Here is a 23,126-nt window from a genome sequence, read left to right as displayed (position 1 = left end):
AGAACGGGATGGACACCTTGGGTGACAGAGGTGGGAGAACTCTGTACAGGCAGGGAGACCCTCAGACTGATGCTACCTTTTCTGCCAGGCACTTTAGCAATGGGTACAAAAGCTATTTCACCCAGAAATCCAGGTTCTCAATATGTCCCCTCAGGAAATAGTCACAGAACTAACTACGAGGATGAACAACAGTGAAAATCTATAAACACCATTCACGAACCAAGAGTGGTCTGGTTACTTGAATTACTCCTGCCTGTGTGTGTGCTGAGGCCATTTTTACTTTCTTTTGTTTATTTTTGAAACTGCTTAATATCTTTTTATACTAAGTATAAAACAGCTTTACAAAATAAAATTATTTTTTAAAATAAACAAAATAGAGGCGCCTGGGTGGCTCAGTCAGTTAAGCGGCTGCCTTTGGCTCAGGTCATGATGCTGGGGTCCTGGGATCAAGCCCTGCGTCAAGCTCCTTGCTCTGCAGGAAGCCTGCTTCTCCTTCTCTGCCCCTTCTGCCACTCATGTTTTCTCTCTCAAATAAATAAATAAATAAATAAATAAATAAATAAATAAAATCTTTAAAAATTAAATAAATAAACAAAATAGCCATCATGATAGCTAAAAACACCCCACCCCCAAGGACAAAAGAGGCCACCAAGTAGTGTTCATGAACTGGGGCACCTGGGTGGCTCAGTCGGTTAAGGATCTGTCTTCGGCTAGGGTCCTGATCCCAGGGTCCTGGGATCCAGCCCCGAATGGGGCTCCCTGCTCAGCGAGGAGCCTACTTCTCTCCCTCCCTCTGTCTGCTACTCCCCCTACGTGTGCTGTCAAATAAATCAATAAAATTAAAAAAAAAAAAAAAGTCTGTGAATCAATATTCTACATAAAGAAGAACCAGAATAAATACTCCCATATTTCTAAAGACCACAGTAAAGATTATCTTTTCACATCCCTTCCTTAAATTTTCTATAGTACTACTTCTATTACAGTCATTAAATTTACAGTAAAAATAACCGTAAGACATAATACAATGAACTCCTGCTGGCCTGTTTTCTCAAAAGACTTTTCTAAGAAGAAACTGTTAAGGACAGAGCTTATAGCAGAAGGCAAGTCTCTCTATTTTAATTCAAAAACAAGTTAATGTTAACGAGTAAGAGAAAATTAAATTTTCTGCTTCCTAGGGAGTGGGAAAATAGTTTCCACTTACAACTGATTTCCTACTTTCTAAAAATAAGCAGACTTCTCTGATTCAGTTCCTTTCATACCAATGTAATAAAATGTTGAGAAGCATTTCTACTGGTTTCTTCTATTGACCAATGTAGAGCTTCGGTAGAGTAATTCAGTAATCCGTACATATATGCTTTGAGATTTTCTGTATGTGTATTACATTTCACAATAAAAATGTCTAATTCTAAGAACAAAACAAAATGAATGTAGAATGAGTAACTTCCACTTTAAAATTCTTTACTATGCTCCATAGCATGAGTTATGAGGTTGTTTGTTGGTATTACTTTAGTAAAACTCAATAGGGAAAAGATTTCCTACACTCCCTTTATTTTTTAAATTCTTTTCTTTTTTAAATTTATTTTAATTTAATTTACATTCAATTAACATATAGTATATTGTTAGTTTCAGAAGTAGAGTTCAGTGCTTCATTAGTTGTATATAACACCCAGTGCTTGTCACATCACGTGCCCTCCTTAACATCCATCACCCAGTTACCCCATCCCCCCACCCACTACACTCCAATTAAATGTCGTAATTAAAAGATGAAAGAAAATTAACTTATTCTTTACTTATCACATAGGGAAGAATGTATACTTTAGGAAAAAAATGCCCTTCCAATTCAGCGATTCTTAACTTTTCTCTGAGTCAAGGATGCTTCACATAAGCTGATTTTTCAAAAGAAAGAACTACATAAATTCTTTTCACCCCCAGAAAAATGCAAATCACACAAAACTCAGCAATAATTTAGAGGGTTCACATTCTCTCTGTAGCCGACCCATCAAACACTCCACCTCCCACAGGATACAACTGCAGGTAAGCGTCTGGCCAACTGAAATGAGTAAATGCTGGTAAAGTCACATTACTACAAATATGAAAAGCCCAGGGAAAGGATGTTTCTAAACTGATTACAGCAAATACTCCCATGTCAAGAATCTGACCGAGCGTCTAAGGCTGCATATGTATTAATATGAGCACAGAAAAATGTCTGAAAACATGTATACCAAACAGTCAACAGTAACCACTGTGGCGAGTGGAGAAAGGACGGGGGGGTCTGTACTTCTTACTGAATTCAGGCATGTAGAGGTTTCCATCCCCCGAGTGTGGATTACTTTTCTGATTATTTTAAATGCAGGATTGGCAAACAGGAACCAGAAGATATCAGAAAACACTTGCCTCCCTCCACCTCAGAATTCAAAGTACATCTTTTTGCTTATCAATGGAGTGAACTCCTGGTTCTAGCACTCGATCCTACAGAACGGGAACTACATACTCCGGCAGTTCTAATAAAATTCCACAGCAACTAACCAAACAAAAAAGACATTCTATGTAGCACCTCAGAAAGGAATTCTGTCTGGCTTTCCCACTTCGTGAACTTTCCCAGAAAAGGATTTTTACGTGAATGACAAAACTACCACACCTCACATAGAAGTCTGAGGGGTTTCATCCTTCAGCAACTGATTTGAGCCCAGTACTGATACCTGTGTTTAAACCACAAGCACATGGATATTTAAGCAGCACGGTAACTCCCACTTACTCTGAATCTGCTGTGACGCTACTTAACGCACAGTCCAGCAGGCCGACTCTGCCGCGAGTTCTCGGGTCCCAGCACTCCACGCGCCCCTAAGCCAACAGAATACGGTGATTTCATGTAATAGCTGCTGCTAGAAAAGTTTAGACCAACACTGATTATCTCATGGGGGATAAGAATTTAATTTTTCACCTTACCCCCTTTTTAGTACTGTCGAATGTTTTACTGTGAGCTGAATCTGTTCTTAAAGGCAAAAAAACTGGTTAAGGAAAGTCCAAAATACAATGCCTGAATCTTGATTGGACCTTGGTCTGGGTGGTGGGGTGGAGTGCGAGGAGCTATGAAAGACTTTGGTAGAACTGAGGATATTTAAATATTACTGTATCAATGTTAAGTATTTAATACATAATATTATTGTACCAATGTTACATTTCTTACGGATGATAACAGTATTATGATTTTATACAAGAAATTCTTGTTTCTTAAGAAAATGTTTTTAGGGGTGCCTGGGTGGCACAGCGGTTAAGCGTCTGCCTTCGGCTCAGGGCGTGATCCCAGCGTTCTGGGATCGAGCCCCACATCAGGCTCCTCCCCTGGGAGCCTGCTTCTTCCTCTCCTACTCCCCCCGCTTGTGTTCCCTCTCTCGCTGGCTGTCTCTCTCTCTGTCAAATAAATAAATAAAATCTTTAAAAAAAAAAAAAAAGAAAATGTTTTTAAGAAAAACATTCAAAACTATTTAGGGCTAAAATGTCATAATGTCTGCAAATGATTTTCAAATGGTGCAAAAAACATTTTCTAAATACGCATACACATTTTAATAGAAAAAGAAAGCAAAAGTGTGAAAAATGTATATAAATTCACTCATTGAGTGAATTGTGTTTTCAACTTTTCAGAAAGTGACATTTACAGCTTTTCAGAATTTTTTAAAAACAAAAACCTGGAGGAAAATAAAGCAAAAAAAGAAAAAAGCAAAGAAAGAACTATAAGCAATAGAGCAAGAGAGACACTGGCATAATCCATTTAAGAATACTCTGCAACCATTAAAAAGAGTGATTTAGATATACATATGCTAGAAATATGCCCACAATCTGGTAGGTAAAAAGCAATTTGTTTTTTTTTTAAAATAGTATGATCCCATTGTCTAGTTAAAAAAATGTTCGTGCCAACATAGAAAACCCCGAGAGGACACAGAACAAATTATTACCAGTGTTCAGGAAACAGGACTTAGAATAGGGCAAGAGGGGACTATACTTCTCACTTTTACTCTTCTGTATTACTCAACTTTATAATGATAAAAAACATATACGCAAAGATTTTTTTTAAATTGTTTACTATATTAACCAACTTAAAAGACAGACCTCAAATGTACTTAGAAGGCTTGATCTCATCAATCATTTAGTATTATTATAAATGTGTCTGTCACAAAGATAAAGGAAATCTTAGATATCAAGCAGCAAGTAATTACAAATGGTATGGTCTTCATGTCTTCTCTAAATGAGTTAACAGACTTTATGGACATAAAAAAGAAAAGTCACATTTCAAAAACAAAAAATAGGTATGCAGATAAATTCCAGAGTAAATAAAAAAAAATTTTTAATGATACTGATTTTCTGTGACTGAAATTTGACTATTTCTATTGCTACAGCCTGCACTCTATTGTACTTCAAAAAGCACGAAATGCACAAAATGTAAGCCCTTACTATATGACTTTGACAATAGTAAGTAATGTAAGAATTGTCACAGACAAAAGCAAAATCCAACATATACCATCAAAATTATTGTAAAAGTGAATTTTTAAGGTCTGGTCTGACTATGCCTATCAAATTTCAAGCCTCCAGAAATGCAGGAATTTTAGGAACTCCGGCCTTTAGGCAAGAAGGGGTCTAGTCTCCCCTCAGGGATGGTCTGAAAACAGCTGGTGGAGAACAGCCTGCTCTGGTACGCAACTGCTCGGACAGAGCACATGTCTGTAAGGGTTAGACTGCTCCGGAAGGACTCCACTTAAAAACTATTTTTCCAAGGAAACTGTTTTGAAACTTTCCCTTGGTAATCTCAAGAAAAGTACTTACCAAGAGAATGCTTCATTAGCCCAATTTAGGCACAACAGTATTATAATATATTCAACACAGTTTTACATATATTTTCATTAAACCAACTCTGTGTCTCATTTCAAATCTTAACCTCTTAACATAAAAATAATCTGAGTAGAGACCTAAACTTCATCCCTCTGGGATTGGTTTAATAAACTACAGTACGTTCAAACAACGGAATCCTACCCATCAGTTTTAAAAAATTAGTTTAGCATTATAAGTCATTATAAGTACCAACGTATAAAGATGCATATTATATACCATCGTGTTAAAAAAAAAGCAAATAAAGTATAATTTTACTTTTATAAAAAACTTTCTAAAAATATATGACGAACACATAGGCATATTTGCATATACCTAGAAAAAAACATTAAAGAGTTAACTCCGGGCTGTAGGATTTGGTGACTGGAAGGCACAAGAGAACCCTTTTTCAATAACACACATCTGACTTCTTTTTTTACTATGAGTATTTATTGTAATTTTAAAAAATGCAAATCTAGGATAATTCTTGACAAGTATGAAGAACACGGATTCAAAAGTACTGCAGTTTAAAAGGGAAATGTTAGGTATTCATTGAACCCGACCACACAGGATGTACGGATCCTGCTTCTCTACGCCCTTCTCCGTGGGGCTCTCACCAGCACCTCTGTAAAGCTGGCAAGCTGTCATCATCTCCATGTCACCAATGAGGAAACTAAGCCTCAGGGAAAGTAATTCAGTCGTAAGGCCGGTAAGTATCAGAGAGCTGGGACTGCGTGACACAGCGCCTCCTGTCAGGAACAGGACTGGCTGTCGTGCTGCCACTGCTCCCCGGAGGCTGGCGACGCTCACCCAGCTCCCGACGATCCATGTCAAAGATGAACCATGTCAAAGCGTGCCGGACCAGACGCACCAAGGGGCACTCTGCAGCAACAACAGGGCTCTGTCTGTGTGTGGAGCGTTACCAGGGTTCCTATGAAAAGCAAGCCAGTGGCTTGTTGCTCCTTTAGCACTCTGCTCTTAGGAACGAGCAGCTCTGTCTTTAAGTAAAAGTCTACTCGTTATCAAATGCAAAACAAATAAGTTAAAAAATAAAGGCAACGTATGCTTACCTCTACCGTTCCTGTGGCAAACAGGCCATGTACAGAGTTTATGTCACACACATTATTCTCCCTGGGACAGTAAGGCAGTAAGGGAGAAAGTATTATTATCTATTTAGGCTGGGGGGGAAGGGGGGGGAGAAGATACTACGTGGATTTTCTAAATAAGTAGTCAACCCAATCCTGTGCAGAAAGACGGGCAGGTGCTTCCTTACTCATCCACGTGTGAAAAACACCAGAAATGAAAGAATCCCCAGAATGACACTCAGTCTGCCAGGGGATGAGACAAGAAAGGAATTCCTTCTGAAATTCTATCCTACCACCTTGAGAATAAAGGTTTATTCTACTCTCTCAATAACATCTTCTCCCACGGCAGAAAGAACACAAGCTATTACTAAGCCAATCCTGAGGCCGGACAAGCTTGAGCTGGGCGTACTAATCGAAGCGTCACCTTCTTTTTCTGTAAAATGGATACTTCACCTCTTTCAGTTGTTGTGAGGATTAAATGAAAAAATGACAAAATGTTCAGCATGGCATCCAGAGCTTACAAGACACTCAACAAATAATGCTATTACAAACAGGAATGTAGGCGGCTAAAGAGCAGATAACTCTTTATTATTCAACAATACGTCGTGAAGTTACTCTAGGTTTTTTTTTTAAAGGTAGTAAGAACATTTCAACCTAATGTGGAAAAAAATACTGACGGTTTATCTGGTCTTTATCACTACATATTCTTCCAACCTTTAAAAACTCTTTCAAAGCAAGAAGGAAAATCCAACAAGCTCTTTATATATACACTTAGATGAGAAGTAACCTAGCTTCCACCCCTTACTAGCTGGGTGACTGTGGACTCACCCTCTCTGCACCTCAGCTGTCCTATCTGTAAAATGGAGATGATAATAGTAAAATTGTTGTAAGTTTAAAATGAATTAATATGTATGAAATACTGAAAAATATCTGGCACAGAATAAGCGCTTTCACTATTATTATTGTCATTATTACTCAGTATTATTATGCCAAATTTATTCCTAAAGGATTTCTCTCTGAATAAAACAAAAATGTAGACTAGAATGTGAGGAAAAAAAGGGGAAACTTGAAAAAAACCTTAAATGTCTGCCAGCAAAAAAACATAAAAAGTAAAATTTAAAAAGTGATACCTCCAAGTTAATACAAAATTTCTCCATGAGAGATAATATCATAGAACAAAATCAGAAATGAAAATTTAAAGAACGCTGCAAAAGATAATAAACAACTTTTTAGTAGTCATAAAATTTTCGAGTATATTAAAAAAAACTAAAATTTTAAAGAGATCACCAGGTCTTTTAGTGAATTTAACGTTTAAGAAAAAACTTAAACGGGGGCGCCTGGGTGGCACAGCGGTTAAGCGCCTGCCTTCGGCTCAGGGCGTGATCCCGGCGTTATGGGATCGAGCCCCACCTCAGGCTCCTCTGCTGGGAGCCTGCTCTTCCTCTCCCACTCCCCCTGCTTGTGTTCCCTCTCTCGCTGGCTGTCTCTATCTCTGTCGAATAAATAAATAAAATCTTTAAAAAAAAAAAAAAGAAAGAAAGAAAGAAAAAACTTAACGATACTCCTTTGAACTAAGTTGCCCCAAGCTCCATTTAAAAGAAAGGGGGGGGGGTAATCAGAAGGGGGAATGAAGCATGAGAGACTATGGACTGAGAAACAAACTGAGGGCTTCAGAGGGGAGGGGGGTGGGGGGATGGGATAGGCTGGTCATGGGTAGTAAGGAGGGCACGTATTGCATGGTGCACTGGGTGTTATACGCAACTAATGAATCATCGAACTTTACATCGGAAACTGGGGATGTACTGTATGGTGACTAACATAATATAATAAAAAACATTAAAAAAAAAAAAGCTTAAAAAAATAAATAAATAAATGCAACCCGCCATCTGATAATTTGAGCTTCTGGCTCCACCTCCTGGCCAACAGAAATACAGCAGCGTTCCCACCACAGAACACTCACGCGGCATCCGTCTGCAGAGGATTCAAGTACCGGCCTTGTTCCAAGTTTAATCTATAAACTTCAGAGCTGCAAAGTAATGAGTAAAGTTAGCAATCTGGTAAACTGCCATGAACTTTGCTTCAAGTAAATATAAATTTTACAAATATACACATATATCTCTTGCTTCCAGGGCATGACTTCCCTTTGTAAAACTTACACCAAAATGTATTTTAAAAAATAATCACCTTACTTTGTGAGTTTGTTCATACATAAAAGCGATTTAAATCAAGGAAGTATTATGAAGTTATTAGATGGAATACTATTTACAAATAACATAGAGAATACAAGATCCAAAATGGATCTATATGTATATAGAAGAAAAGACGAGAAGGAAATACAACAAAATATCATTTTTCTCTGGGTGGCCTGACAATGGGTGGTTTTCTTAATACCTTTTAATATTTTTCCAACTCTCTAAAATGGATATGTATTGTTTTTATCATCATATAGAAGGCAGCTTTTAAAAATGAAAAGTTTAAAAATGTCATGGAATGGGGCTAAGAAACTGCCTTCACCACCGGTATGACCCTGGAAGGCACCCATGTCGCACTAGGTTCAGCGCACCACGCTAATAAAAGTCAAAAGTGTAATTCCTCAATGAGCAGCTACTCTGGAACTGTACCCTTTGAGCAACTGAAAGGCAGGGATCATGTCTTACTCCTCTTTTAATCCCTCTCCTCGATTTCAACAGAAGCTGTTTGAGGGGTGGAAAGGAGAAAACAAAGGCTCAGACCCAATACCTTGCGCCAACAAAGTACAAGTCACAGGAAGGATAGTGGTAGGAGAAATCTCTCCCGAACTTTGGTATTCTGGTTTTGTAGTAAAAACCCGATTGTGAGTGAAATTCGATGTATCTGTCATTATGTAAGAAAACAATCTGAAAATGAAACAAGAACATGAGTTGGCTGAGGTTTCTAGGAAAAGCGCTTACTTCATCACCACTAGATCTGACAGAGCAAGAACACCCTGATCTCTCCCAGCCTCTTTCTGTAAGTGCGCACGTGTGCACACACAACTCTCTATCACGATGAAGAATCAAACCTCTCCCTGCTTTCTTTTTTTTTAATGTTTTTTTTATTATATTATGTTAGTCACCATACAGTACATCCCTGGTTTTTGATGTAAAGTTCGATGACTGCTTTCTTAATGCCTTCCTGAACCCGAGGTAGTTTTTCTTGCCTTCTAACAGAGACTTGAAACAAATACCCTTCATTTATCCGGCACCAGCACTTGACAAGGTGGAGCTCTGCTCAGCAACCACAAGTGATTTCCTATTTTACTTAAGAACACGTTTTAATAATCTCACGATTACCAATCAGGGTTTGATAAACCCTCTAATGTATTTCAAAAGTAGCTTAAAAATCTGCAGATGGTATTTAACAGCAAATTTATCAATATCTAGAGAAAACACATTATAAAATTACATGTCCCCAAACACACGATTAATGACCACTATAGGCAAAAGAATAAACTGTATTCCATAGTTTCCAGAACTGAGACAATATATAAAGTCATGTTAGCTCAGAAAATTCCATTTTCCTTCAAGATGACATCACTAAAAATTTTTTATTTTCATTTTTTAAAATTTATTTTAAATTTTATTTTAAATTGAATAAGGTACTTCACTAACAATTTTATAACTACTGAAAATGACATGAGTTGAAGGATGGACTAATGGCACCAAAAAAAGAAAAGAAAAAAAATATATATATTTAGCTGTGTTTTGAACAGTTTCAGAACCATTCCACCAACCACCTATTTGCAGAGTTAAGAAAATTAAACATACAATAATGCTATTTTACTTTTCACGTATGAAAGCAACACGGCAAGTAACACTTGTTTAAATGAAATAATTAAAAGTCACAAATCTACACTCTAACGTGGTCTAAAAAAGATGGCTGCTCCCAACTCCCGACAATACAGATAAGGTTTCATGCATGATATAGAAAACCGATTTTGATATTAGACTTGCCAAAGTCTATCACCGTTGTTTTAAAAGATATTCTATGTATCATATACATGTGTCAAACTAAAAATATATTAATAGAAAATGATGGTTTTTATTTTACTATGCAGCCATTTTTAATGTAACAATGGAACATCATAAAAATTCTTCTCATGACTTCTTGAGGACAGTCAGTACCAGCCAACACTATCAAGCATACCTTTGAATAGTCATCAGACAAAGTTGCAAAGGTGACAACTGAAAAACAGAAAATAGTAAGAAAAATTACAATTATCAATCCACGTTCATAAAAATGCAAACTTGATGCAAAGATTCTAACTCAACACAAAAATTATATGCAAATACCGGGTTTTTTCCCCATTCTTGTCCTTTCGTTAAGACAAAAATAAAGTTGCCGTATTATATTGGCCCCAAAACACCAAGTGGAAAATTAAAAGCTTTTTAATTTCTCAACACAGATCAATCAGATTTTCTGCAGAACTAAAGCGAATTAAATAGATACTCTCACAAAACGTAATGACTTCTAAACTCTCCCAGTTTCTCTGAGAAGCTCAAAATAAAAGACATTAAAAAACATTCAAAAATTCTTTTTTAATTATTTATTTAAAAAAGAGAATAGTAGCTTTTTACTCATTCACCATACATCTGCTAAACATAAATAAAAAGTGAAAACAGTTGTTATTAGCAGAGTTATTAGTGGAGTTTGTCTTGTTTTTAAAAAGGAAAGGGTAAAACCAGTTGGAGAAGACTTAGCCCATTAACTGCTTTTCTCTCAACCCCAAACACCAGGCACCTGACAGAAAGACCTCCACTCTCCCTGCCCTCCCCCCGAGACAGTGACTTCTCTGCCGAGAGGGCGGAGTCTATGAATGCCGGTGGGAGGCACATGTGACTATATGGACTCTATCGCATTAGAAGGGGAAGGGGAGATCTATAATCACATGAGCCCTTTATTTTTTTTTTAAGATTTTATTTATTTATTTGACAGAGAAAGACAGCCAGCGAGAGAGGGAACAAAAGCAGGGGGAGTGGGAGAGGAAGAAGCAGGCTCCCAGCGGAGGAGCCCGATGTGGGGCTCGATCCCAGAACGCCGGGATCACGCCCTGAGCCAAAGGCAGATGCTTAACGACTGCATCACCCAGGCACCCCTCACATGAGCCCTTTAAAATCAGAGTTTTCTCCCACTGGTGGCAGAAGGGGAAGTGAGAGAATGGAAGCAGGAGAAGGACCCAATGAGTAGGTGTGGCTTACAGATGGAGAAGACCAGGTGACAAGGAGTGTCGCCAGCCTCTGGAAGCGGAGAGTGGCCGCAGCCTGACAGCTGGTAGGAAACAGGAACCCCGGTCCCACAAACACAACAAACTGCATTCTGCCAACACCCAGAAAGCTTCGAAGCTGATTCTTGCCCAGAGCCCCCGAATAAGAGCCAGGTGGGCCTGGCTGACAGCTTGAGGTCAGCCCTGAGCACAGAACACAGCAGAGCCTGGATGAACTTCCCCTACAGAGCCGTCAGTTAATAAATGCCACGTTTTAAGCTGCCACATTCATGGTAATTTATTACACAGCAAAGAAAACTTATACACAACCCATTCCCATTTTTAAAAAGCAGAAAAGTAGCCACATACAAAAAAGCTATTTTCATGAATTGCATCTCTTACTTACCCTCTGAATCTAAACACCTTTCGAACTTCAAGGATAACTGATAGGTGTCATAACATCGAACCCGAGGTTTATATGTTCCTATAAAAAAATTAATGTGAGGTAAAACCTAAAAGACATCCTTTTCATTGTCAATATCCTGCAGATATATTAAGTATACTATTTGTTCAGAGGTAAACAGGATTCATTATAACCACATGAAAGAAAAAGAATTGAAAAGCAGCCCTCCCCAACATCCCAAGAAGAAAACCAGCAAAGGATACAAACAAGCGAGTCATAGAAAATGAAAAACTACTAAACTCCACAAATACTCTAGCAAAGTAGATGAAAACAATGAAATAGTTATTGTTCATCAGAATGGCAAAGATTAAACTACAGTTAATAACTGTGTAGATGAGGGTGTTAAAAAAAGAAGTATTCTCACACACTTGGTGATTAGTATAAATTGTTACAACTTCTTTGAAGGATAATATGGCAATATGTGTAAGATATATGACGTTTATACACCTTCAATCTGTACTGCAACTTATACAAATTTATCCCAGAGAAACCCACTCAGAAGCGTACCAAAGACATGAAGAGCGTTCACTGCAGCACTGTTCACAGATGGCCAAAAACTGAATGCAAGTAAAATGTCTACTGATACAAAAATGGTTAAATAAATGATGGCGAATCATCATATAGCTCATGAAGCGGACGAGGCAGACCTGTACTGACAGGGAAAGCCGCCGAAACACACCACCAAGTAAAAGGGAGAGTACAGAGAAGCGGGTGAGTGCTGCAGAGTGGTGCCTATGGCCCCATGTTTGTAAAACACTGATCACACAAGCACTCTGTACAGAGAAAGTGCGAAAAACAAGCACAGTGATTGTCTATCTCTGTGAAGGGCAATTTTAGGGCCTTTCCCATTTTATCTTATGCATTTCTGTAATGTCTGCATGTTTTATAAATGTATCATGTTTGCAATCAAGAAAAAAAAAAAAGGCACGGGGCGCCTGGGTGGCACAGCGGTTAAGCGTCTGCCTTCGGCTCAGGGCGTGATCCCGGTGTTATGAGATCGAGCCCCACATCAGGCTCCTCTCCTATGAGCCTGCTTCTTCCTCTCCCACTCCTCCTGCTTGTGTTCCCTCTCTCGCTGGCTGTCTCTATCTCTGTCGAATAAATAAATAAAATCTTAAAAAAAAAAAAAAAAAAAAGGCTGATTTTTAAAACTAATGGATAATTTTTTTAAAAAAAGGAATGAGGTAGTCCCTGAGTCCCCAAGACCTCATTTAAAAATAGTATGATATACATATATACGTTTACTACATTATCAGATATATATTATATAACTTTTTATGTATATAAAACTATATAAGGGGCGTCTGGGTGGCTCAGTCAGCTGAGTGTTTGCCTTCGGCTCAGGTCATGATTCCAGGGTCCTGGGACTGAGCCCCATATTGGGCTCCCTGCTCAGCTGAGAGTCTGCTTCTCCTTCTCCCTCTGCCCCTCCCCCTGCTCATTTTCTCTCTCTCTCTCTCTGTCTCCCAAATGAATAAATTTTAAAAATCTTAAAAAAAAAACACCTATATACAGGGGCACCTTGGTGGCTCAGTCAGTTAAGTGTCTGCCTTCAGCTCAGGTGATGATCCCAAGGTCCTGGGATCGAGCCTTGTGTCAGGCTCCCTGCTCAGTGGGGAAACTGCTTCTCCCTCTCTCCCCTGCTGTGCTCTTTTCTCTCACTATCTCTCTCTCTCAAATAAATAAACAAAATCTTTAAAAAAAAAAGCTATATATAGCATATACAGTTCTTACATATGAACCGGAGGCTAAAAAATGTGGATAGTGTTAGTACTGAGACAACCATTAACATAAAACAAAAGAGACTGGCATGTTGATGCATAAAAGTTCTGTCAAATAAGAAAGTGTTTGGAAAAGGGATACAGATGGATAACGTTAAGCCAGCAAAATAAAAAAAAGTATATGGACAATATACAGGATATATGTACCAAAATCTCAGCCAAACCACACACTGGGTAAGGCTCTTCTAAATTATAACATGTTGAAAGTTCCCTATATGTTATGGCTTTTTGGAACCTATGAATACTTCTAATATAGTATCTTAGTAACATAAAATATATTAGTCCATTATGCAGAAAATTATGTTAAAAGTGACCCTTCCTGGAACTCTCATTCATTGTGGGTAGGAGTGTAAAATGATCTGAACAGGTTGGAAAAAGTCTGGCAGCTTCCTATAAAACTAAATAGATACCTACCCTATGACCCAGAATGTCCTCAAAACAAGCCTGTATAAGATTGTTCATCATGCTTTATCAGTAACAGCCCCCAAAATGAAAACACTGCAGGTGTCCATCAAATGGAGAATGGATAAATAAAGTCTAGTATATTCTTATAAGGAAATACTACTTGGTAAAAACAAACAAATAAACAAACAAACAACAAAACTACTGGCGCACATAAAAACATGTATGAATCTTAAAGCCCTAAGAAAATAAGTCTCACATAAAAAGAAACCATAGTGTATGACTGCACTTACATAAAGTTCCAGAACAGGCTAAACCTGTCACCGGTACCAAAAACAAAAAAACAAAAAAACCCACAACAGAGCAATGGTTGCCTGTGCATGGGTGGGAGCAGGATTGACTGTGAGGGGCATGAAAGACGTTTCTGGGTAAAAGGAATGTTCTGGATCTTGACTGGGGTTTGGCTTACACCAGGTGTATGCATACAGGTGTATGCATCTGTCAAAACTCCTCAAAAGATCTGTGCATTTCACTGTATGTAAATTTACCTAAAAGAAAAACCACAAATAAAACTCAACTCTAGATAATGGTATACGTGCTGAGTTATTTATGGGAAAAGTACCTGAAACGCATCAAAAAACAGGATGGACTCAGGGATGGACAGAGATGGACAGATATGATCGAGCAAATACTACTGAGAATCTAGGTGGTGGGCAAAGGGATGTTCACTGTACAATTTTTTCAGTATTTCTGTATGTTTGAAACTTTTTATAGTAAAATGTTAAGGTAATAAAAAAAAAGTGACCTTTCCCATCCTAGCACTTCCTGCTATGAAATGTATGGAAATCATGAACCAAAAAGATGCTTACCAGTTGCTAAGATATACTGTCCATCTTTTGACACCTTAATAGTGGTGCAAACAGTAGGCATTTCAAAATCCTGAATAAGTTCAATTCTCCTGCGGACATCTACGAAGAGAGGAAACACATAATGGATTTAACTACCAAGTGCTTATTTTATTTCCTAAAAAGACAAAGCACACAGAGCAGTCACTGCGAACAGGTCAACAACGTCCCCATGCTTCCAAGCCTTGGGAAAGTACACCCATACAGCCCAACCCATCACACGGGGAGGTTTTTTCTTAGCTCATACATTAGTTTTTTATTTTTATACGTTAGTACTTTATTTTTACTTTTTAAAAAGAAAAAAGTATCATAACTAATTGAAAAGAAAAATGTTCACAATGGTGTATCAAACATCCAGTTTCAAGACCTGGATAAAGAGGGAACAGAACAAACATCACACCACTATCGCTACTCAGTCACAACTAAGACAAAAATCTTAGCATTTTTTTTCTCCTAAATAACAAGCTTAAAATCGTCAAAATCTTAAGTTTATATAAGAAACTGCTACCAACCTGACTTTTGTCTCTGAGCCAAGAGGACCCAAGCTAGAGTAAGATTTAGAGCAATCTCTCTGGTTCAAAACTGGCTCTCACGGGGGCGCCTGGGTGGCACAGCGGTTAAGCGTCTGCCTCCGGCTCAGGGCGTGATCCCGGTGTTATGGGATCGAGCCCCAAGTCAGGCTCCTCCCCTATGAGCCTGCTTCTTCCTCTCCCACTCCCCCTGCTTGTGTTCCCTCTCTCGCTGGCTGTCTCTATCTCTGTCGAATAAATAAATAAAATCTTTTAAAAAAAACAACTGGCTCTCACAAAACCTAGTTGGCTTCTATAAGACTGGATTCTTGCTGGCTGCTATCATAACAATGGGCCTACCTCAAGGACGGTTCATGACTCTATGGCACATTACTGCCTTTATTAAATTAAACCCAAACATAAGATTCAAACAGAGTAGGAATGGTCTACTTGATATGGAAGACACTCGATAAAAGTTTTGAGATGGGCTGAGAGAAAGAGTTGATGAACAGTTTTTTCCTCTAATTAATCCAGATCTGTCTTCCTACACACTAGGACGCTGACGTGGATGGGAGGCATCAGAAGAAATCCTCATCCGGGAACATTACTAAGGCAGCAGTTCTTGTTTTCCTTTGATTCAAAGTTTTCTCATCTAACTTCAGTATTATCTAGACAAAGCCTTCTCTTCCAAGATGCTTCTCTTGGGGTATTTCTCTCACACCCAGAAGAAACCTCTTCAACATCTTAGTCTTTGATTTTTAGAGATGAATTTAAACAACATATATGGAAAGAAAAATCATCTTTCACATATGACGAGTTGTGATGGAGAAACTGAGTGAAAATTTGTTTAAAAAAACCGATCGATGCCTTAAAGTTGTAAGGAAAGTAACAATTCGGTGTGACACCTGAAACCTCACTGTTAGCGTGAGATGAATTTTTAAGTGGGTAAAGGTTGCCCCTAAGGTGACTGGCCTACGTTGCAGGATGCCTGGGAGTCACCATCTGCCTGTACCCTTAAAAAAAAAAAAAAAAAAAAAAGAACTGTTCTTACATTTTTCCCAGCCACCATAAATTAAAAAATTAACATCTTCTGCAATGACCTTTTAGTAAAAAGATTTTGATACAACGGAGAACAAAGCAATTACAGCACTGTTAAGACAGACTTCCTCCTCGGGTCTCCTGCACTCTATACAGCAACCCCCTAGCCATACCTAAGCCATTTCTCAAGGTTACTGGTGCAGCTGAGAACCTGGACAGGTAAGGTAACATGTCTCCTCTGGACAAAGAGCAGGCTTGCTTGCAGCCTGCAGCCTGCTATAAAAGCAGCGGACTTCCCAAGCTCAGTGTTCGTCAGCTGCAACACAAGCCCCCCTGTGCGCCAGCCGCCTCGGGGGCTCTGCTGAGCGCCCCTGGGGGACTCAGGGCAAGGGGAACTGACAGCAATATGCTGACACTCATACCACTGAGTAAGGGAGTCCTCATCTCCGACCCAGGAGCTGCGTCTTTCACTATTACCCATGAAATAGTACCAGGCTAACTTATTAGTTTCTAAGTAGGTAGAATTAAACCCCATATTCACCAGGAACATACCAACCACAACAAAAAGTTTCTTAGGAAGGAAAAAGGCAAAAAGTATATTTTCCACTGTATTAATTGCACTGTATTTTTGTAAACCTCCACTTAAATATAATAACAAACGAGTGAAAGCACTGTAATATGGATCACAAATTAGGCCAAGTGGGAAAAAATAATACTCACCAACATCTTTCTTCTGTAGTGCTCTCTTCTTCCTGTCAGAAAGCCACTTAAAGAAAATAAAGAGACTTTATTTCAAATCATATTTACTTTGTTTTTCTGCTTACAAAAATGCTCATATTAAAAAATCAAAACCTTACAGGAATATATTAACATAGGAAGTGAAAATAGTCTATAATCCCAACCCTGTTAACATGTCCTCTGGATTTTTTTCTGGTATATATTTATACATTAGACAGTAAGTTTTAGAACTGCTATGTTTTACACAAAAGAAAACGAATTCATCCGGAAGGCAATAAGCCTCAAATATTATGGGTTACAATTAATATATGGAATAACTTTATTTATTCAAGTGAAATATTAATAAGTAAAACATTAAAAGGAGAAAGTTTCTAAAACATTTTTTTTTTACAAAGAACAAAACTAGATCATTAACTAACCAAATAGCTGATACTTGATAATGAAGAAATGTCACTCTTAAGTCCTATTCATTGACAGCAGACTTTATTCTGAAATTAATAAAGCTCAGTGTGGTAGGCAGGGTAATTCAAAGCCCAAGTCTCTCACGTGGCCTATCTACCTCATCCCCACTCATCCTCTCCCCAGCTACAGTCATCTGCACGCAGCAGCGCAGATTAAAGCCCAAAAATGGCTCCCAGAAGCACTAAGGATAATACCCTAACCTCCCACCTGAGCCTTCAGGGCCCATCTTTCCAGCCTTACCTGCCCCCAGTCTGTCCTGTCAGCATACCACAGTCACACCCGTGCCTCTTCTGTTTCTCCAGCATGCCAAGTGCACTCCTACCTGGAAACACTTACACTTTCTCTTCTCTCAGCACTGAAAACTCTTCCCCCATCTTCACATGACCGGCTCCTTTCCATTATCCAAGCTTCTGCTCCTAACACCTCTTTTAGAGAGGCCTTCCCTGAAGGCTTTATCCAAACCACTTTCTCTGACCACTTTAGTCCCAACACTCTCTTCTAGTTACACATCATTCAAAGCACTTATCATTATCTGAAGTTGTCTTCTCGTTTGTTCACTCAGCCTTTTTCCCAACAGGGAAACTTATCTGACACGTTCACCATACATCCCAATCTCAGAGCAGGGCTCCCAGAATGCAGTTACTTCTTAACAAATGTGTAGAATGAACAAAATGAGAAAGATCATGCTGTGTGAAGAATAACTGCAAGATAAGGAATTATCTAGCCTGAATTCTGAAAAGGATGAATCTAATCACTGATTCCAAATCTTTCAGGGGCAGACACAGTGAAGAGCTACATTTATTCTGATTTCTAAGGGCAAGAGTCAAACCAACACCAGGATGCTATAAAACGAAAGTTTTAAAACCAATATCTACCCAGTAATCTAAAAATGGAAATGAGCTCCTGCTTGAAGTTTCCTCTCACTGGAAGTGCTTGGACAGAGGCTTGACAAAGACTTATAAGAAATAAAAAACCCAATCAAGGGTGAGCTTGGATAAGTCACCCTTCCCATCACTGGATCTGTTGCCTATTTTAAATATGAGAAGGCTGTAAAGGAATCACTATTTTCCCAGCCCCTTCCAACGCTGAGGTCCTAAGTTAAGGTCAGCAAGGTTCAGAAATACTGCCCTCTACACCATAAATTCTGCAGATGCATTTTCTTGCTCACTCATGTATCTCTAGAACTTGGCATACAATAGGCATCCAACAAACAGCTGATGAATGGGGGAGAAATGTCTGTAACCAATCTGTCCACGCTTTCCTCCTCTGTGTGGCAGAAGCTGTGACCACCCCGAGAAGCCCAAAGGGACGCGTCCTCTGTTCTAAAGAACTTGACAAAAGTTCCAGAGAAGCTCATCGATCCTGATCACCCTCGGCCCCGCTTCCGGCGCGAGGACAGCAGTGTCCTCGTCTACCAGCACCGACCAGCTCCCCCTGGGCACCGTCACTCGCCTCTCGGCCTCCCGAGCCAGGGGCCGGCCAGGGCGAGGCTGACACAGAGGCCAGGGCCGAGGAGAGGGGCGGCTGCCTTGTCAGGAGGGGGACCCCGAAGTGCCTCACCTCGGGCAGCGACTTGCCGCAGCTGAGACTGTAAATCTTCACCTCGTTTAGGCTGGACACCTGCATGGCCGAGCAGAGCAGCTGCGACCCGCGTTCCTCCCCGGGCCCCTCTCCCCGCGCCGCACGCGAGCATCAGAATCTTAAGCGTGTCCCGGGTGCAACTGGGCGGCGTGCGGCGTTAGCGCCGGCTGATGACGCATTCCCCGCGCCGGAAGAGCGCCAGTTGCCGGAAGAGGGAAGTGGAGAGGAAGGGGCTTTGGCGAGGCGACGCCGCGACGGGGGTGTTCCGGAGCCGCTCTCTTTCCCCTCCACATCCGAATGTTAGGAAGCCACTAGGGTTGCTGTCCTGGCCGAGGTGTCACGGTCCCCAGTGGGGCAGGCGGTGCTGGCCTGGGGGCTGGATCAAGGGAATCAGAGTGGATTTGTATTCTTTTCTCTCCGGTGTTTCAGCAACGATACATCACAAATATATGCTCTTTAAAGCTAGTGTATTAAAAATGTTACTTTCGTCGGATTTGTTTGCCGTTCATCCACTAAGGAGGGAAAGGAAAAAAGCATACTAAGGAAAGTGGTAACGGAAGTGGAGATCAAGGACGAAGTGCTTTTGAAACTGACGTATTTTGAGACGGGTGTGTGACAGTAACGACAGACGCCGCCCCTCACTACATCGTTTTCAGAAAGTTCGCAGACTCTCTTGATTGTCCAGTTACATAGAAAACAGCCTTTACTGTTGCCTAAAGGTGCGGATTGTAGGATTTTCGGCATAAATGGAAAGTTAAGTACGTTAACAGCAGTCAAACGCGTCCCTTTGAAATGGTAACGTCCCTTACATGTAACTGAGGTGGGTCATTTTGAGCATAGGCGGTATTAGTCTTTGGCAAAGTGAGGACTTCTGGGCTTGACAATTTTCCTTTTGTTGTAACTGTCCTCAAAGTTCTGGTCCAGAGTCTTACCTTGTGCTTGACCGTTTCTTTGAGGAAGTATGCAGGACTGTCATCCTCCTTGGGGAGGCAGTGTGCCACAGTGGGAAGATCATGGGCTGCATAGCAATAGTAAAATAGGCCTTTTAAGCAAGTCATAAAAATAGAAAACATTTATTTTCCAAAAATATGCAGGATGATTTCCAAGAAATCTTAAATACTTTTATACAAATAATACTACTTTTATTATTTCCACAAATGTATTGTAAAAGCCCACTGACTGTAAAACACAATAGTATCTGTCACTTATTAAATGCTATGTGCCAGAAGATATGTAGATCTAATTTTTTAAAAGATTTTATTTATTTATTTATTTGAGAGAGCGAGAGAGAGAGAGCACCAGCAGGGGGAGTGGCAGAGGGACAAGCTGACTCCGGGCTGAGTGGGGAGCCTGAGGCAGGGCTCCATCCCAGAACCCTGACATCATGAACTGAGCGGAACCCCATCAGCCCTATCCTACTAATTTTGATAATTAAGGGCCCTAGGCCATTTCACTTTACTTTATTCAATCCTATTTCCCACCCGCCCCTAAATTTGCCTTCTCATTCGTTAGCATTGGTTTCATTATTCTGGGTTTTTTTTAAGATTTTATTTATTTATGTGACAGAGAGACAGCCAGCGAGAAAGGGAACACAGCAGGGGAGTGGGAGAGGAAGAAGCAGGCTGCCAGCGGAGGAGCCCGATGTGGGACTCGATCCTGGATCTCCGGGATCACGCGCTGAGCCGAAGGCAGACGCTCAACGACTGCGCTACCCAGGCGCCCCTCGTTATTCTGGTTTTGAATCTTTACTCGTGCTAATCTGGATTCTGGAATGCCCTCCCTTTCTCCTTATGTCCAAATTCCACCAGCTCCACAAAATTCACCTTTTGAATATCTTGCTTTCACTGTACTGTATAAGGACCTTTATGGCAATTATATATTTCTGGTAGATTTTTGTTAGCAACAGACATCGTAATTTAACATACTGTACAATGACAATAATAATGAACTTAGATGTAATGCTGTCCTGGAAGCCTAGGCTTGGAGGTTTCCTTCAGGCGTTCTGGTTTCCTTAAGTCCCCACGACCTCTCAAGGCTAACTCAAATGTCATTTTTCAAGAGCCCATAAAGCATCTTCCTTTATTAAACTCGGAACGGTCTCCTTGTGAACATGTCCTTCACTCTTTTATCTTCTTCCTCCCTCATTTTTATTACTATAGGAAAGTGTTAATATAGTTGAAAGTATAATAGTGTATTAAACTCATTATGTATCATCCAGCTTCAACAGGTCACATGTGATGCCTCATGCTTCCATTATACCCTCACCACTCTCTCATCCTTAGGTTATTTTGAATGATTTTGAAGTAAATCTGTGGCAATTATCTTTGTGGGTTGTAATGTACTTGTCAGACCACCCCTCCATCTAGACTCAGTGGCAACATTGGGCCTTTTTAAAAAATATTTATTTGATTATTCTTTTGTTTACAAACCCTCGTGTTGAGGGCTGAGCCCTGGGCCTTAATTCATCTCTGGGTTCCCTGGGCCAACCAAGTGCCTAGTATGTAGCACACTTTCAGTAAGTACTTCTTCATAAAAATGAATCAATTAATTTATCACTGCTCATCCTGACCCAAAGTCCTAATTCTTTGATCCATACATCATAGCCTTTGGTAATACTAAGAACAGCATATCCCTATGCCAGGTGATTATTGTTTCAAACACGCCCATTTCTACATCTTATGTCTCCAACAAGAAATGTCAGAGCTTCAAGTCAGGAACCACACACGAGGGAACACCGTGTTTTCTGTGAAATAAAACAAGGTGTTCTTGGTTCCTCAGTGCCAAGATAGGTCCCTCCTATGGCCTGAGGGTTTGACCTACTGCTCTCTAGGGTTGCTTTCCACTGAGGACAAAACCACAAAGCAGGGCGCCTGGGTGGCTCAGTGGGTTAAGCATCTGCCTTCAGCTCAGGTCATGATCCCAGGATCCTGGGATCGAGCCCCACATGAGGCTCCCTGCTCAGCGGGGAGTCTGCTTCTCCTTCTCCTGCCCCCCCCCCGCTTGTGCTCGCTCTCGCTCCCTCTCTCTCCCTCTGTCAAATAAATAAAAATCTTTAAAAAAAAAAAAAAAGAACTGCAAAGCACAGTGTGGTTTCTCCAGTGTTTCTAGCATCGTGTATAATACAAACAGTTCTGAGGTTACAATGAACTTTGAATGTAGTGCTTATTAGTTGCCTATGCTTGGAGAACAGACTCTAGAGCCAGATTGCCCAGGACCAAATCCTGATTCCACCACTGGCTACCCAGAGAAAGCCTGGATATAGTGAGTTAACCTAATCTCTCCCTGCCTCTGTTTCCTCATTTGAAAAATGAGGATAATATGAGTACCTACATCAGAGGGCTGTTGTAAAGATAAAATGAGCATATGCCATAAATCATTCAGTCCAGGACACCTATTTCTAACATCCCCGAAATGAGGGTGTGTCTTGTGTGTCATGCGTGTTTTGTTGACAGTTTTTTCCTTGAGTGGTACTTGAGGTAATGGTGCATCTTATAGTTAATGGGCATTTATTTATTTATTAATTTATTTATAAATAGGTTCCATTCCCAATGTGGAGCTCGAACTCACAACCCTGAGATCAAGAGTCACATGCTCTACCGACTGAGCCAGCCAGGCGCCCCCTTGGGCTTTTAGATTCAATAAAATAGAGATGGAGCACTGGAACAGCGCCTGACCTGGTGAGCACTGTGCATTAGTTGCTATTATTTAGTCCTGGGAACCAAAATATTTAAAACTGTTTAAGAAAAAAAGAGCCAAATTTAGGCTCCAAATACTTTAAATGGTCTGTTACGAGTTGCCATTTCAGAAGCTTGCAAGTACTATCCAAGATTCCCCTTCCAATTCTCTCCCACCACGATTGATCTCCAAACCCTTCTGATTCTACTTCTCAGACGTCAGATTCATTCTTCTCTGTTCCCACCGCTGCAGGAGTTCAAACCTTCATCCTCTCACCTGACCCATTGTAATCCTTTTCTCCGGTCTCTGTTTCCTGCAGGGGACAAAATCATCTCTAAGGGGAAAATCTGATCACATCACACTCCAACTGAAAACTCTTGAGTTCTCCCCAAACCTGAAAGAACAC

General features: G+C 40.1%; 1 protein-coding gene and 1 non-coding gene across 9 annotated transcripts in view; one reads left to right on the top strand and one right to left on the bottom strand.

The window, feature by feature from the left end:
• The window catches only part of NOL10 (nucleolar protein 10), a 102,339-nt gene extending 83,137 nt beyond the window's left edge, over positions 1–19,202 (bottom strand). For 7 of the 8 annotated variants that reach the window (XR_015725346.1, XR_015725347.1, XR_015725348.1 and 4 more), the window contains exons 1-9: positions 19,025–19,202; positions 16,985–17,030; positions 14,682–14,780; positions 11,573–11,650; positions 10,110–10,147; positions 8,685–8,821; positions 7,906–7,971; positions 5,931–5,991; positions 2,756–2,841 (exon numbers count right to left, since the gene is read on the bottom strand). Coding sequence is in view for 2 of the 8 variants with exons in the window: in XM_045775962.2 (XP_045631918.1) it covers positions 2,756–2,841; positions 5,931–5,991; positions 7,906–7,971; positions 8,685–8,821; positions 10,110–10,147; positions 11,573–11,650; positions 14,682–14,780; positions 16,985–17,030; positions 19,025–19,090 (677 nt within the window). In the remaining 6 variants the exon portion in view is untranslated. The remainder of the gene's footprint in view (positions 1–2,755; positions 2,842–5,930; positions 5,992–7,905; positions 7,972–8,684; positions 8,822–10,109; positions 10,148–11,572; positions 11,651–14,681; positions 14,781–16,984; positions 17,031–19,024) is intronic. The other variant, XM_087863870.1, reaches the window with a different exon arrangement.
• Positions 16,090–16,235, top strand: LOC123778585 (U12 minor spliceosomal RNA). The gene has a single exon (XR_006775954.2). It is a non-coding gene; the product is annotated as a U12 minor spliceosomal RNA (small nuclear RNA).
• Positions 19,203–23,126: the final 3,924 nt, after the last annotated feature.

Source organism: Ursus americanus, chromosome 7 (assembly GCF_024610735.1).
Source record: "Ursus americanus isolate L20-20 chromosome 7, mUrsAme1.1.p, whole genome shotgun sequence".
Taxonomy (NCBI): Eukaryota; Metazoa; Chordata; class Mammalia; order Carnivora; family Ursidae; genus Ursus; species Ursus americanus.
Note: the sequence above shows the minus strand (reverse complement) of the source record. Positions and strands in the feature narration are given on the sequence as shown.